Genomic DNA, 17,309 nt, shown 5'->3' with positions numbered 1-17,309 from the left:
ATTGCGCACTATTGCGAGAATTTTGAAATGTTCAAAAAATCTTTCACGCACAAATGTCGTGCTATGTGGCGCGATCTAATCTCCAATACTACGTGCAGCTCAAGTGAAATAAAGAAAAAGTGAACAGAGCGAGTGGTGACGTAAGCGGATTGCATCAGCACGTAGCTCATCTGGAGGATTATAACAAGTTAAATCTGTTATAAACATACTTTAACAGCTGCACAAAGAAAGAAAAGAAAGAACACACAACTGTTTTATCAAGCCATGATAATATAGACATGACAAATAATTACCTTTTAGACGGCTCAAAATGCTTTCTGCAGGCAGTTAGGTGCATGCGTGAGCGTGATCGGCTCCGGCTGCAGCCTCCTCTGTGATTCAGGATGCGATTAGAGCTACTTTCAACAACCAATTTGCAAAAAAAAAAAAAAAAAAAAAGATTAATCCCCCACAAAATAATTATTTTATATATGCAGCATCCAGCTCAGAATGCGTGGCAGCCAGTAGAACAAAGAACGGCATCCAGGTGGGAACACAGAGGGTGGGATCGTCACAACGATGTTTGTGCTATTGCGTGAGTCACAGGCATGCTTGTGTCAGTGCACCTTAAATAAAGGACAACATTTGGTGGGGACTCATGCGGTCGCTGTATTGGGCCGTTGTGGTGAAGAGAGAGAAGTATAATATGTAGACAATAAATATTTCTTAAGGTGCCCTGACACTTGCACAACTTCTATCTGCGCACTTGCATGCACTCTGCTGTGCAGGAGAGTAAACTCTTCTCAAACCCGTTGTAAACCGTTGTAAACTGTACGCGGCTTCGTGCAAGTGTGCAAAGAAATATTTTGAAATGTTCAAAATCTCCATTACACATTAATTATGTGAACTTCATGTGAACATTGAGCAAACAATTAAAAACACAGCATGTGAGTGCAAGTGATTGCGTCAGCTCCCTGCAACACAGGGCAGCGTGTATGAATGATTATGATTAGATGTTAAATCTATCATAAACATAATTTTCTAGCTGCTCGTAAGAAGGAATGGACATGCAACTGTTTTACCAAGCTATTACAATAGAAACATATCAAATAATTACCTTTTAGACGGTTCCAATGCATTCTCCACCTCATTAAGTGTATGCGAGAGAGAGAGGAAAACAAATGGCAGATGAAATGGTCCTCTGTGATTCCGGAAGCGATTAGAGGTGTTTTCAACAGCCAACTCTGAGAGAAAATGATTGATCCACTACGAAATAATTATTTTATATACAGCGTTCAGTGGAACAAAGCACGGCATCCAGCTGGGAGCACAGCGGGTGGGATCGTCACGACGAAGTGCCTGCAAGTGCGCAAATCAAAGTTGTGCAAGTGTCTGGGCACCTTTAGGCTGGTTTTTAGTTCGGCGTGACAGCGCCATTGAAGAGGTGGTGATGGGTTCATTTGATCTGATCTGACAGTTTGAGTCAGCGCTACCAGCTCCTCCCAGCCCAACAGATGACTCGGCTGAAATGTAATTCAAAGCAAATGTCGGCTGGAACAGAATGCACCTCTCTTCCTCCAGAATCACATCCAGATGTTTGGCCTTTGGAGAAACTTTTTCCTTGGTCACTGTTAAACACTGGTGGAATTCTGTCCAATTTCCAACGTCATTCTGAATAATCCTTGTACTCAACGAACCACTTCAAAGGCTTGCTACACACATGCTAACGACAGACTGATGAGGGTGGGTTGGTTGGTTGCGTTGACGGGAGGACTGATGGAGGGGGCGGCGGAGGGCTGACGGGGGTGATGGAGCCTAATTTGGGCAGGTGATGTGGACTGGGAGGGGGTGATGGTGGAGGGACAGAGGATGGAGGCAGCGGTTGACAGATGGTGGAAGTAAGCCGCAGTACCATCAGTCTATAGGGGCGGAGCCTCTCCGTTTCACCCCACATGACCAAAACGCTACAATAGGATTCAGGGAAAACTGAAAGTTTATGTTGACCAGTATGAAAGTAATAAAAATCATCAGAGGGCTGGTGCACACCCTGTGTGCTCTACACACCACAATATAAATGTACAAGTAAATACACATCTGTCTGTGATGGTGTTTTTGACTTCATATCAATCAATCAGAAATATTTTGCTGATCAATATGTGCTTTAGATCTTCCATATTGGCATCTTTGTTGTTGAGAAACTGAAAAAGAAGGCATTTTTCAGACCATATTTTCCTTTACCTTTAACCTTTGGCCAAACTACTCCAAAGTCTAGGCCCCATCTGTCCATGTAATATCCCCACCAGGTTTGAAGGAAATCCATCTTGCTTTTTTGAGTTGTGTCCACAAACACAGACACACACACCCCACTGAAAACATCACCCTTCAGCGCTTCCCTGGTGCACAGGGTAATAAATGTCAGTTTGCAATATCTTTAAATCCATTCATGTCTGGGGATCTGATGTAAAATACGTGTATCATGTCTACAGGTATTTGGAAGGGGACCAGTTCTGGATGGTCACCATGGCATATTGGTCTTGAAAGCCAATAAATTGCAAACTATCATCTTTATGCATGTTGCTTCAGTTCCTGCTTGTTTTTGAGGCACTTTGCCTTCAGTCGGTAATATGCAGCTGGGTTCAGAATCGGTTCAGGAGACTGCAAGTTGATTAGTCGTGACAGAACATTCCATTTTGTCTATTTTTACATAGTACTTTATTGTGAACCTGTATTGCGATTGGGTTTTTGAAGCATTTGGCTGAATGTGAGCAGATGGTAAAACTCTGTCACATCATCAGTGAAACCATAGCCACAGATTTCACCATCATAACTCCACCTTTCAGATTATGACTAGTCTCTCGTTCTTCAGGACCTTCATACATGATCAAATGGAGATGGTTTATGTCAAGCATCACACCACTTACCGCTGGACTTCTGGACCTTTTGGTGTTCCTTAGCATCAGAGGTGGGGTGCTAACTTTCTCAAGGACAGAAGCAGTGGGTGGCCTCTCTGAGTCTGGTCTGCTTGAGAGAGGGAGTTTTTTTCCTGACCACTGTCGCCTATGTGCTTTCTCATGGGGGGTTGGTGAGGTTAGATCTGACCCATGTGCAGTGCCTTGGAGAAACTTATGTTGTAATTTGGCACAATACAAATAAATTGAATTGACAGAAAATAATAAAAAATTGGATTTGGAAATGATGTTGCCTTATTTTCAGAATAAGGGTCCTGTTGGTGTACAGGTGCAGCAACCACTACTCAATTTGGTATTTTCCTGAGACTTCACGGCAAGTAGTGATAGTAGTGACTAATGTTGCATGCTGTCAATGTTGCACACTGCCCCACATTCTCCAGTCACAGCCACAGAAGCCTGTAACTCCTTCAGAGTGGGTGACTTGGTGGCTTCCTCCCAACAATAATCGTCTTGCAAGGTGACACAGTTGTGAGGATCTGCGCTCTTCAGACAGATTTTCCATACAGTACCATAATGTTTGTGTTTCTTAATCACTGGTGCCAATGAAGTCCCAGAAAATGTTCATTTATCCATCTCCTGACTTGTTTCAATAAAACTGGCGGTAAAAATGAGAACTTTCAGTAAAAAATAGTCATGATTAGTTTGTCCAATTCTTTATGGGCTCTGAATCTTGAGACTGTGTATTAAAAATGTCTGTAATTCCTAAATTGTTACTGATATTTATATTAAACCTTTTAAATTAATACTGGAAGTCAACATTACGAGAACATCTGTATGGTTTCATTTCAGCTCCACTGTGGTGGTGGTGGTTCACAAAGGAAAAATTACCACAAAAAAACCCCAATGAAGTTCCTTCATTAACAACTTTAAACCACTCAGAAAGGACACAAATAAATGTGACATTGGCACACTTTATTTCATCAATATTCACCAAAGGAATCTGAAACTTTTGCTTTGAAGGAAAACATCTGAAGTACTTAAAAGCGTGGCTGTCAAGATCTGAACAGAGTTCATCTTCGTCAGGTCCGAGCGTGTCAAAAATTCTCAGTCTAAAGACTCTGAATGTTACTAAACTACAGGTTTGGGACAATATGTTATCATGATGAATAGATTCTGATGTCACAAAGATGTGATGGGGATAAAAGCTAAGTGGAGGTTATGGCGGTGGCCATTATGATCCCATTAGAAGAATGGAGAGTGCACTGTTTGTGTACCACATGAATAGTGAGTAAAGTCATAAGTCCACTTGTCTTTGGGCGGAGACAGTGAGTAACTAAATGTCTGTGTTGTGTGTGTATCAGATTGTTTTTGGAAACGTCCCAGTTGAAGTACTCAGAGGAGGACAGTGACGTCCTGGGCCAAGGTGGTAGCGGGACAGTCATCTACCGAGCACAATACCGCGGCCAGGTGGTGGCCATCAAACGCTTCCACTTCAAGAAGTGTCAACAGCGAACCGCCAGCAGTGACACAGGTAGACCTCTGCAAACATCAAGACAACGTCTCACTCACCAGTGCTTTATATTCCTGTTACATTATGTACGACTAGCTGAGTTACTCGTTCTACAGACGGGTAATAGAAAAGAATTTTAGCTATTTCGTATATTTCATGTCATTTTAGTTAAGGTGTTGTGAGTTGCATTGCGTTGTGTGTATGTTGTTGTCATTAATTTTTATAGAGCAATTTGTGACATTCATGAGACTCAAGAGAATGATAATAAAAGGTGACAGCATGTCATATCACTGCAATGCTCTGGCATGCTGTACACAGCAGGTACATTTTGATTGAAAAAATGCACTCAATTCACACGCAGTGCGCGTTGGACCGTTCGGATTGTAATTAATGTGCACCCTAGCCAGCCGCTACTACTACATAGTAAGTAAAGTGTGATGCTTGCTGCCTGACCTGAGTACCATGTGAACTGTGAACGGGTCATGATTTAATATATAAGGCTGACTGTGTGTGTGTGTGTGTGTTTTGTCACACGTGTGCTTTCAACCTAAGGGCCCCGGTGACCTCCCTCTTGGTCCCCTCAGTCACCATAACAAGTTTGGTGTTGATTGCTTAATTACTGTGGCTGTGCATAGTTACACATGCGCGCGCACACACACACACACACACACACGGTCAGTCAGCATTATGTATTAGATGACACTGTATGAAAAAGGTTGTTCATTATTGCAGCAGCTTGCAGCCTGTAGAGAAAAGCATGGGCCCAGTCAAAGCGTGCCGATGAAGACATTTCCAATAATCTCTTTGAACCATTACACTCATCATTCAGGACTTAAGGGGGTGGACCCACCTGAGACAACACCCCAATACGGTGTTCCCGTGATGCAGCCAGACATATTTGCTTCATAGACGAATGTCATAATTGAATCAGAGATTTTAAAAAACACACCATGACCAGGACACATATTCATGGCAAACCACTGTGGTGGCCAAAAGAGTGGGTTTTTGTCTAATAAATGTTTTGATTTCTGGAGCGTTTTTGTGTGTGTGTGTGTGTGTGTGTGTGTGTGTGTGTGTGTGTGTGTGTGTGTGTGTGTGAACTCACAATATACAGTCTGGACTGCGCCAAGCACATTACACAGGCAAAGTCCAGTTTATTTGATTAGGGTGAAGGCTTTGGGCTGTGGCCAGGGTCGGCCTGCTGGTGAGGGTCTGGCCCGACTTGTAGAGGTGTCCTGCCATGATAGAACAGGACAGACCTGGAAAATACTTTTTACTTTCTATTTAGTCATACAGATAAAACATACTGTCATTAAAAAAAGTGGATGGGCAATTCTTTTTCTAGAATCAGCAAGCCCCCCCCCCCCCCCCCCCAAATGGAACAAATGGCTATTTTGTTTGTCAGAAAGTTCCAACTTTTCACTTTGGTGGTTTGCCAATAGGGTGGCACCACCCCTTTGAAATTTGACAGAGGAAAATCAACATAAACATAGCAAAATTTGTCATTGCATTATATAAAAAAAATGGGAATAAGCATTTACTTTTACCATAAAATGATAGCCTGTCAGCATCTGTCATCATTTAATAAAAGGGGTTTCACAATGCGTGGATTAATAACTACAATGTCTTAAATTCATAATTTATTAATGGAGGGGCGCCGGCCTAGCAGGAGTCAACAGCAAGCCTTGAAATTTTGCCCATCATGTGACTTGATGCTTCTCTTTGATTGGCCGCCTCAAATTTGCCTTCAGGGTGCACAGAACTGCACCTTGGACCCTTCCATTTTTTATTGACAGCAGATTATATTGTTTTAGTGTTTCTTTTCCTCATGTGACTGGACAATTAGCGCTGTCAATCATATACACGTCGTCACCGCAGCAGGTGTTAGGTGGAACTTACACTGCTGTGCCATCAACACAGTGTTTGAGCACAGGGAGGACCTCATTCGCTGTTTTGAGACAATATGCGACTTTGACCCCAGTGCCACCAGAGAAGCAGGAGCCTTCGCCATGCTACTGGAGCATCCTGACTTCAAGTTCTTACTGCAACTTTACCATGGCATCATGCCACGTGTGGACCACCTCTGTGCCAAATTACAACAGAAAACCTTTGACTCGGTCTATGTCAGTGGTTGTATCCAACAGGACATCCAACTTATCAGGTTATCATTATTATTATTATTATTATTATTATTATTATACATTTTCTTATTATTATTATTATGATTCACTTTCTGCCTTCTTATTAATCCTGTTTATTTTTTGTTATTTTTGTAAATATTTTGTCGTCTGCAGAAATTCTCTCCATTCGATGGTTGAGCAGTTTGGAGTTTGGAGAGCAGCATTTCCCATCTAAATCTGCACTGACACGTTGTTGTGATGATCCCACCTGCTGTGACCCCAGCTGGATGCGGTGCTTTGTTCCACCGCATGCCACGTGCCCTGTGCTGGACACTGCGTATAGAGAATAATTATTTTGTAGCGGATTAATCAATTTCTCTGCAAGTTGTCTGTTGAAAACGGCTCTAATCGCCTCCTGAATCACAGAGGACCGCTCCAGCAGCACTGCTCCAGCAGCACTGTTCGTACATGCGCTGTATGACCTGGAGAAAGCATTTGGAGCTGTCTGAAAAGGTAATTATTTGTCATGTTTACATTGTCATGGCTTGGTAAAACAATTGTGTGTTCTTTTCTTCTTGTCTGCAGCTGTTAAAGTATGTTCATGACAGATTTAACATCTTGTTATAATCATTCAGACGAGCTGCGCTCTGATGTGATCCGCTGACGCAACCACTTGCTCTGTTCACTTCTTCTTTACTCCACTTGACAAAGCTGCACGTCGTGTTGCAGAGCAAATTGCCCCACGTGGCACGACATTTATGCGTGAAGGATTTTTTGAACATTAAAGTTCTCTTTGCGTAATTGCACGTGTCGGCACCCCTCTCATGTTCAGTCTGCACCCGTTAAAGACAAGTTTACTCTCCTGCACAGCACAGGTCGTGCAAGTGCGTGAATCAGTGTCAGTGCACCTCAACAAAAAAGACATCAGGTCCTGAGTCCAAAGAACCTTCAGAGGATCGCAGAACAGGTGAAATTGTATTGAAGAAAGAAATCAGTATTCTCAGGTTGACAGCCTCCATTTTTGTTGTGAGAATAGGTCAGCTGGTGTGAGCCATCTGCCCTCTTGTGGTGCATGCTTAAAGATTGTTTTGTTTTTTCTTTGTTTTTGTTTTGTTTGTCCCTTTTTTTTTTTTTACTGTAAATCTATCCAAAAAAAATGGATTGCATACAACTGGGACGTTGTGTGAAATGTAAATAAAAACAGAATACAATGATTTGCAGATCCTCTTCAACTTATATTCAATTGAATACACCACAATGACAAGATATTTAATGTTCAAACTGATAAACTTTATTGTTTTTGTGCAAATATTTGCTCATTTTAAAATGGATGCCTGCAACACATTTCAAAAAAGCTGGGACAGTGGTATGTTTACCACGGTGTTACATCACCTTTCCTTCTAACAACACTCAGTAAGCGTTTGGGAACTGAGGACACTAATTGTTGAAGCTTTGTAGGTGGAATTCTTTCCCATTCTTGCTTGATATACGACTTCAGTTGTTCAACAGTCCGGGGTCTCGTTGTCGTATTTTGGGCTTCATAATGCGCCACACATTTTCAATGGGTGATAGCTCTGGACTGCAGGCAGGCCAGTTTAGTACCCGCACTCTTTTACTATGAAGCCATGCTGTTGTAACACATGCAGAATTTGGCTTGGCATTGTCTTGCTGAAATAAGCAGGGACGTCCCTGAAAAAGACATTGCTTGGATGGCGGCATGTGTTGCTCCAAAACCTGGATGTACCTTTCAGCATTGATGGTGCCATCACAGATGTGTAAGTTGCACATGCCATGGGCACTAACACACCCCCATACCATCACAGATGCTGGCTTTTGAACTTTGCGCTGGTAACAATCTGGATGGTCTTTTTCCTCTTTTGTCCGGAGGACACGTCGTGCATGATTTCCAAAAACAATTTGAAATGTGGACTCATCAGACCACAGCACACTTTCGCTGTTTCACTTTTAGCTCGGGCCCAGGGAAGGCGGCAGTGTTTCTGGATGTTGTTGATGTATGGCTTTCGCTTTGCATGGTAGAGTTTTAACTTGCACTTGTAGATGTAACGACGAACTGTGTTAACTGACAATGGTTTTCTGAAGTGTTCCTGAGCAAGACACAATGATGGCAGTTTTTAATGCATTGCCACCTGAGGGATCGAAGGTCACGGGCATTCAATGTTGGTTTTCGGCTTTGCCGCTTGTGTGTAGAAAGTTCTCCAGATTCTCTGAATCTTCTGATTACATTATGGACGTTTTTGAAACGTGTTGCAGGCATCCATTTGAAAATGAGCAAACATTTGCACAAAAGCAATAAAGTTTATCAGTTTGAACATTAAATATCTTGTCTTTGTGGTGTATTCAATTGAATATAGGTTGAAGAGGATTTGCAAATCATTGTATTCTGTTTTTTATTTATATTTTACACAATGTCCCAACTTCATTGGAATTGGGGTTGTAGTTTTACCTTTGAGTTTATAGCACAATTTTAATTGTAGATAAGATCCATGATCCATCTTGATCCATGAGACATCACATATAAAATAGGACGCTGTCCAGTTGACACAAGAAATGTTTTTAAAATTGTTAATATGGCAAAGTAAAGCTTTATTTTATGGAAGCAGGTTAAACTTTGGTTGTTTTAGTACTAAAAGCTGCTCTACTCTTTTCATTTTTTTTCTTCTCTCTGTAGGTCTGCGACACCATAATAGGACACATAACGGAATGACGCTCCTTCACAAACCATCTCATCAGTGCAGCTTTGCTGCAGGGACACGGGTTCACACAGTACCACACCATTTTTCCTGGAGATGCCCTCAGCAGCACCTTGGAGGCTGACTCGATGTTCAGAGGAAGCAAGCTGAAGACAGAGCTCGGTCTGATCTACAGCAAGGAGGAGTTCAAGGCCTGCTGTGGTGCTGTGGGCTTTTTCCAGTTCATAGGAAATAATCTGGGAGAGTCAGAGACTCCCAAAGATCCTCATTACCACACCCATGACCACTGCAGAAGCTAAGAGGTGTTTCTCCACCTTGAAAACAATCAGAACTTTTCTCACAAACACCATGAACCAGGACAGACTAAATGCACATACTGTCAATGGAAAAGAAACTTGTGACGGAGATGTTGGACTTTAATCAGGACGTCATCGAGAAATTTGCAGTCCACAAAGAACAGAGAGCACTATTTCTGTTCAAATAGTCTCTGAGTAGTGTTGGGCAGCAATAAAGTAGGTTTTGTTGTGAATTTGATTTGTCTTTAGTTTGTTCTTTTGTCTCTCCAGTGTGAGGTGCTTTTTATTTTGTTTCCTCCAAAGGTGCCCCTCCTCCCTTAAAAATCTTTAGCACCAGCCGCCACTGGGGACAAATATTTATGGCCATTTCTGCCCAGAGGAAAGACAGAACACATTGAGCTGGAAATAATGAGTGACTTTATCTTTCATTTATTTACATTGCTATACGTATTTCTCATATGTTACCCCACCTTTTGTGATCCAAAGACTTTCAAACACCAAAACAGTTAGAGTACATGAATAAATATGTATTTACAAAATGATCTGAACAATTTTATAAAAATCTTTCATTTTTTTCAGATTTAGAGCCAGAATATTTTGTCATACACTATTGTAGACAAATACTGTATATCCAACACATTCTGAAAGATGGGATTCTTGTGAACATTTTTACATGCAACACATGAGCATAGTTTTAAAAAAGTGTCTTAAAATTGGAACAACTGATGGGAACAACATGCCTGTGTAGTGCCTTTTTATTTCATTTTAAACAACCCCAAATGTGCCCACACATATTCAGAGACACCTTTGTCCATGCATCCTGGACACAGGATGCATGGACAGGGCAGGGCAGTTGGTTTGTCTTCCAGACACTTGCACACTACATGTGAACATCTGGAGTTCCCAACAAACTGGGGTGCTTTTGTCATGAAAGGTGTCTCAATTATTGTCATGTTGATGATGGTGGTCAATGGGTTCAGCTCGTAACACCCTACGGAATCTGCAGTCACTGAGATGGTCGATGATCTTCCACTCATGATGGTTGGTGACATACAGGAGTGCACCGAATGGCAACCACATGACAGTTGGATGCTATTTACACTGCCATCCAGTAGATGGCATTGTTCTATGTATTTTGGATGTGCTCTTGCATCACATTTAAACAGAATTTTCAGTTTTGAAAGTGCCTTTTTTTACAAATGAAAAAAAATACATATTTATAAATACAGATTTATTTGTAAAAAACCAACACGTTACAGTAACTTGTGAGTTGTTGTTTTTTTTTTATATATATACAACCAACCAACCAGTGATGACGATGCTCAATTTCCCATAATGCCTTTTGGCATCTGTGAATTGTAATGCTCAAACATTCAGAATTAACTAAAAGATATTTGTGATATTTTCACTTTGTAAAAAGTTAACATTCACATCAATAAACTGCCTGGAATTAGTTTAATGTTTAAATCAAACCATAAGTCAAACTTGATTTTCATTTTATGCCTTTTGCCCATGTCTGGGGCTCCGTATGCTGTGAATGTAGATGACTTTTTTTTTCTTTGTAGTAACCAGGCAACCAGGCCCCTTCTGCTGGGGTAGAAGCTTAGCTCCTCACAGTTGCCTGACTGCTGCAGAACAGACAGGAATTAACATGTGATTTTAGGGTTTACAAATGTTTTTGACCGTTTGGCTTTACTTATTATGCCAGCGAAAAAACGTTAGCGGTTTAAAAGTTAGCGGAAGCTAATTGGTCTGCTGAAAAGCTAATCCACTATTAAAAAAGTTAGCTTCGCGAATTAGAGGTTAGAGGATTAGCGGAACTGTGCCCACCACTGATAAAATGTATGAGTGTGGTGTGTTCTGCCTGACTGTAGTTGCTGTCCTTGCTCTGTGCTTCTTTCAGACACCATGTTGAAACACTTGCAGTCAGCAGACATCTGCCGCAGGTTCTCAGAGTTTCGCCAGGAGTCCAGCATGTTGCACTTGCTGCAGCATCCGTGCATCGTGTCTCTGGTGGGCATCAGCATCCGGCCGCTGTGCTTCGCTCTGCAGTTAGCCCCCCTGGGCAGCCTCAACACTGTGCTGGAGGAGAAGCAGAAAGGCATGTAGAGCCAGACACATAAAAAAGGCTGCTGTTAGTCTTCTTCCTGCTGAATGATAGTTTGGGGGTTTTTCTTGACATGAGTTGATTGAACCTGACGTTGTCATTTTACCTCTGCAGGCTCCAGGCACATGCCTCTTGGCCACATGCTAACCTTCAAAGGAGCCTATCAGATTGCAGCAGGGTTGGCGTACCTTCACAGGAAGAACATCATTTTTTGTGACCTCAAATCTGACAACATTTTGGTGTGGTCTCTGGAGGTCTGTGTGTAAATCTCCTCAAACCCATCACACCCACAGGGCGTGGTCTTTTTTTTAACTCATTCATCTTCCCTTTCTTCAGCCACAGGATGTCATCAACATTAAGCTCTCTGATTACGGCATTTCTCGGCAATCCTTCCATGAGGGAGCATTAGGGGTCGAGGGCACTCCGGGGTACCAGGCTCCCGAGATCCGACCTGGCATTGTGTACGATGAAAAGGTACAAGGTGTTAGTCTCTTATTGCAGTGCATGTTTTCACCAGAAGCAGTATAGAAAAAAAATGATCTCAACAACACAAATATTTATTTTGTCTCAATCAAAGTGCATCATTTTGGTGTTTTTTTTGGGGCGGGGCGTAATTCATTCAAAGGTAATGAATCTGTTCATATCGACAACTTGTCGATTAATATAGATTGTTTGGGTCTTGAATAGAATCCTTTAAATTTGTGGTACAATCACACAAAGGAAAGCTGGGAGTTTAAGTGTCCTTGCAGTGTCTTAGCTGTTCTTTGGACCGCAGTCTTCTGGACAGAGACCTCAAATGTTGTATCTGAAGCCACTCTTCCAGTTTGGTGGTCACAGCCCAGAAAACTGTGATTACCACCGGGACCTCTGCGTCCTCTTTACCAGTTATTCCTTCAATCCTTGGTACTTCTCCATCGTTTCCTGCTCTTTTTGTCTGATGGTGTTGTCACTTGGAATTTCTGCATTGATCACAGATGACCTCTTCTGCTCCTTGTCAACTGCCACTATCTTATCTCAGGTTGGTGGCCCAGCAGCTGTTTGTCTGGAATTTGATAACAAGATGGTGCCGCGGATGGCCACCTCGGTACTGCACACTCGTACTTTGTGCGTTTTGTGGGGGGGTTGCACTTGCACTTGCACTTGGTCTGTTACACTAGGGAAGAGCTCATAAACATTGGGCTGTCATTTGTTGGAACTTTTTCGCCAGTTTTCACTGAACCGGGGAGTTTTACAGATGTTTTTGTTGGAGCAGGAGCAGCTCTGTATGGCCTTTACAGGAAACACTAGCGGGGGAAGCAAACGGGTGAGCTTGTGGAATTGAGGCAATGGGGATTACACACTGCGCTCTCATCCATACACCTCATCAACGTACGCCCTCTGTCGAACAAGATGGATGAATTGCTGCTCCTCAACAGGAAAAACTCAGACTTTGGCAGATCCACTGCATTATGTTACACTGAAGCCCGGTTCAGTGAACATATCCCCGACAGCGCTCTGCACCTGCCCGGATTCCAGCTCCTGCATGCAGACTGTGTAACGTGGTCTCTGGAAAGATGAGAGGAGACAGAACATGTTTTTATATAAATGAAGGTTGGTGTGTGCCATTAGTAGGCCTGTTCCCCCGGCAGAGTTCATTCCAAATGCAGGCTGCAGTGTGCTGCATCAGCTTCAGGCATGGCATCTCATGGCCAGAAAAACTGCCCTTAAAGTATAATTCATCAGCAGTAAATCAACAGGAAGGCAGAGAAAATATTAAGGTGATCGCTGGCCGCTAGCCCTAACCTTCACGAACAGGCCCAGGATTTAGATAAAGTTGAGGCAGAGACCCATTCCATTGCTAATTAAATTAATTTAAAAGGATAGGAAGCATAGTACCATACTATGCAAGTATGCTAGCCATAAGAGAGGGAGAATAAATGCATCTTAAAGTGTAGGTGACACCAAAAAATATGCACAAATAATCACTAAAAATGATGAAATGTTGATATTTTAAAAAATCCTGAACAATAAAAGTCGATAAGTGCGCAGGTGAAGGATAAACAACAGCTGTCTGAAGCCTGCACATTGTTTCAGCCCTCAGCCATATTGGCCATATTTTTGCTGCATCATCACAAGAATGGGACCTGCTGATTCAAGCCCAAAATCAGTTGTAAACTCAGCGGAGGTCGAGCTGTTTTCGGACAATTTTTTTTTTCTAGTGTAGCGCTTTTTTTTTTAAGTCCAGTCTGAACGTGTGTCTGAATAAGCAGTGGACACAGCCGTATGGTTTTGAGCCTTATTTAAGCTCCTTTCACACCGGCGCAAATGTAGAGTTGCGTATTGCAGTACACCAAGTTAAGCAGCTTTACGTCCAGTTTAAGCAGCTTTCTACGCCGAGTTTTTGCTCCCTATGCAGCAGTATGCTGAGGGCTACTCACAGGGGATGCAAAAAATTGTGAAACAAATTGTCGCTCTGTCTCTCTCTTGCTCTCTCTCTCTGTCTGTCTCTGTCGCGCTGTCTGTCTAACGCTCTCTCTCTCTGTCTCTCTCTCGAATGCTAACAAGAAACATAGCATTTTAAAACAAGTCTCTGTGTGGTTTTTCTGTTCCAGGTGCGTTTTCTCAGAGGATGCCGGTGTCGCCCACTGAATGGTCCCACCTAAAAATCGGTCCGCCCTGCCGTCACTGCGCATGCGTCATTAGCCGCAGTTCACAGACTAACACCTCATTTCTACTGCAAACTGCACTCCAGTCATCATCTATCTCAGCGACAGATATCTGAAGCTTTTGTACGACAATCATTTCCACATAAATTCAACATTATTTCATCATAAGAGATGGAGGAAGTGATCAGAGTGCCGCAGCTACATGACCTGCTAGCTGATGCTGTCACCCCGCGTCAGTCATTTCAAAGCGTCATGGATTTCCGCCAAGTCTCTGCTTAAAACTGACTTTAGAATGATTTAAGATGTTTTACCTTTATCATCTGATGGTTAATAATCCCATTAAACCATTTGATTGCTTTGGGTGAAGACAGTCTCTCTCAGACATGCTGCTGTGGTCCGAAAAAACGCATGCGCAGTGAAGGCAGGTGGACCGAATTTTGGGGGGACCGTTCGGTCTGCGACACCCCTGTTGTGCTCTGATCACATCTGGTCAGACAGAAGCGCTATGACAATTTAAACTTTAAAAGCGCCAGTCAACCACGATCAGGTCTGATCAAACCTGAATAAGTGATGTGACTTTAAGAGCACCGTCGCTGTCGACCTGATCAATCATGTCTGATCAAACCTGAATAAGCGCTTATTTGCTCGTATACAGTAGAGTCCGTGATTTTTCCGAACACAGGTAGAATACTTATTGGTCGACTGTTTGAAGTCGAGAAAGGAATTTTCTTATTTATCAGTAGTGGAAAAATTTTAGCCTGTTTCCACGCTTGCAGTCATGTGTTGCAGGCAAAACTGAGGTTTATTACATGGGCTAAAACAGCAGCGATCCTATCGGCTGCTAGTCTGAGAAGCCTACTGTCAAGACTGTCAACACCCGGGGGTTTGTCTTTACAGGATTTCAAATAATCCTTTACCTTATTTGTACTTACTTCTTCATATTTAAACCTGATGTTTTTTTTTCTTCATAATTTTATTTCTTATCAGTAAATACTATTTAATATTACTCAAATTAGACATATTTTCTCTTAATTTATCTAGTTTGCTAATAAAGTAATCATTAACATGATTAACAATATCTACTGGCTTTGTTATGGTGTTCCTGACAGTAGACATCCTCAAAGGAGCATGAATTTCTCTAAAGGCATGAATAAACTATTAAATCTTGCAAGTGCAATTTCAGGATTATGAATAGATAACACCTCAGACTAACAGATTGGTTTCACATCATCAACAAATTTCACATCATTAAACATTTTATATGACCTTTTGAGTATTACTGTGGGTCCAGGTCCACCTACCATCGTGGCCAATACAATCATATTCAGGTTATGATCACTGCAGCCAATGGGAACGGAAATTGCTTTACTACACCGCTCAGGAGAATTGGTAAAAATATGATCAATACATGTTGATATTCTGTTACCATCATTATTAACATGTATTCTTGTTGGTTCATTAATAACCTGAGTAAATCCACATGTAGTAGTGACAGTAAACAACTTATTTCTTAAATGGGAGTTTTTAGAAAACCAATCACCACAGAAATATTCCACTCACACACTCAGAGGTTCAACACTTATTGGAAGTTCAACACCAAACTTTTGAACGACAGGGCATTTTGTGATTTATTTGAATCTTTTTGGGGTTTCTGGAGGGGTAGGAGGGGGACATTTGGGACAGTGAGCCAGTTTTGGGAGTCCGGCAAAACTCAGATTCGGTTTTGTGTCAACAATACACTTCCTACTCTACAGCTAGGGTTAAGGTAGCCATGGCAACACTCGAGAAGGACATTATGGACATTCAGGCCAACCTACATACAGCTGGGGCTCCCGACCAGAATGGTCTGCTGCAGGGGAAGAGGGTGGAGCTGGGTGCCCTGTTACATGAGAGGGTGAAAGGGGCGATGGTGAGGGCTCGTTTTGCAAACATCAAAGACATGGATGCACCCAGTTCCTTCTTCTTCAGTCTGGAGAAGAGGACCTCTCATCAGAAGGTGACCTGTCTTCGCCTTACTGACGGATGGGTGATTAGTGATTGAGCAGAGATGCGGAGACATGCTATGGACTTCTGCTCGGCTCTCTACGGTGCTGAGGACTGTGACGGGGCCTGTGCTACTGACCTTCTGAGAAATCCCCCAGCTGGTGGCCTCAGAGTGAGAGGCCTTGGACTCCCCCATCACGCTGGATGAACTGACAATGGCGGTGCGGCAGATGACATCTGGGAAAGCTCCGTGAATCGACAGACTGCCAGTGGATTTTATGTACACTTCTGGGGCCTCCTTGGAGCTGATCTTCTGGAGGTGTTGCGGGAGAGCATCACGGCGGGCTGCTTGCCCACTTCTTGTCGCTGTGCTGTTCTGTCCCTCCTGCCTATGAAAGGGGATTTTACCCGATTGCAGAACTGGAGACTGGTTGCACTTCTCTGTGCAGATTAAAAACTCTTTTCTAGGGTACTGGCTAATAGGTTAAAAGGTGTCTTGGATTTTATCGTTCAAAGGACCAGTCCTATTGTGTGCCCGATAGGACTATGATGGACAACCTTTTTTTGATGGGGGATTTGTTTGATCTGTGCAATACTGGGGATTTGGTTTGCGGGTTTGTGTCACTTGATCACGAGAAGGCATTTGATCGAGTTCATCACAGGTTTTTGTTTTCCACTTTGAGGGCGTTTGCCTTTGGTGAGGGGGTTGTTTTATTTGTTGGGGTTTTGTATAATGGGGCTTCATGTTTAGTTAAGGTTGGGGGAGGGTTGAGCTGCCCAGTCCACGTAACGCGGAGACAGGGCTGCCCCATCTCAGGTCAGCTGCACTCTTTAGCCATTGAGCCACTCTTGTGTCGCCTTAGAGCAGGGGTGGGCAATCATGTGCCATGAAGGGCCAAAGCACTGCAGGTTTTCCTTGCTACCAGTCACCTCAGCAGGTGATTTCATTAATGATCAGGTGTTTCAGCAGGTAATTTCAAGACGACCAGGTGTTTATGTTCAAGGTAGAAGCTCATCAGCAACCCACCTGCTGAGGTGATTGGTTGCAA

The 17,309-nt window shown here is 42.7% G+C and overlaps 1 protein-coding gene across 1 annotated transcript in view; it reads left to right on the top strand.

Moving 5' to 3' along the window:
* lrrk1 (leucine-rich repeat kinase 1) overlaps positions 1-17,309 on the top strand; it is a 387,270-nt gene that overhangs the window by 188,234 nt on the left and 181,727 nt on the right. Inside the window, 4 exon segments of the mRNA XM_034162532.1 lie at positions 4,250-4,419; positions 11,429-11,626; positions 11,747-11,886; positions 11,969-12,106. Coding sequence (XP_034018423.1) covers positions 4,250-4,419; positions 11,429-11,626; positions 11,747-11,886; positions 11,969-12,106 — 646 coding nt within the window.

The sequence above is a fragment of the Thalassophryne amazonica genome, chromosome 2 (assembly GCF_902500255.1).
Source record: "Thalassophryne amazonica chromosome 2, fThaAma1.1, whole genome shotgun sequence".
In the NCBI taxonomy this organism is placed as follows: domain Eukaryota; kingdom Metazoa; phylum Chordata; class Actinopteri; order Batrachoidiformes; family Batrachoididae; genus Thalassophryne; species Thalassophryne amazonica.
The sequence above is the reverse complement of the archived record's forward strand: the minus strand, read 5'-3'. Positions and strand labels throughout refer to the sequence as shown.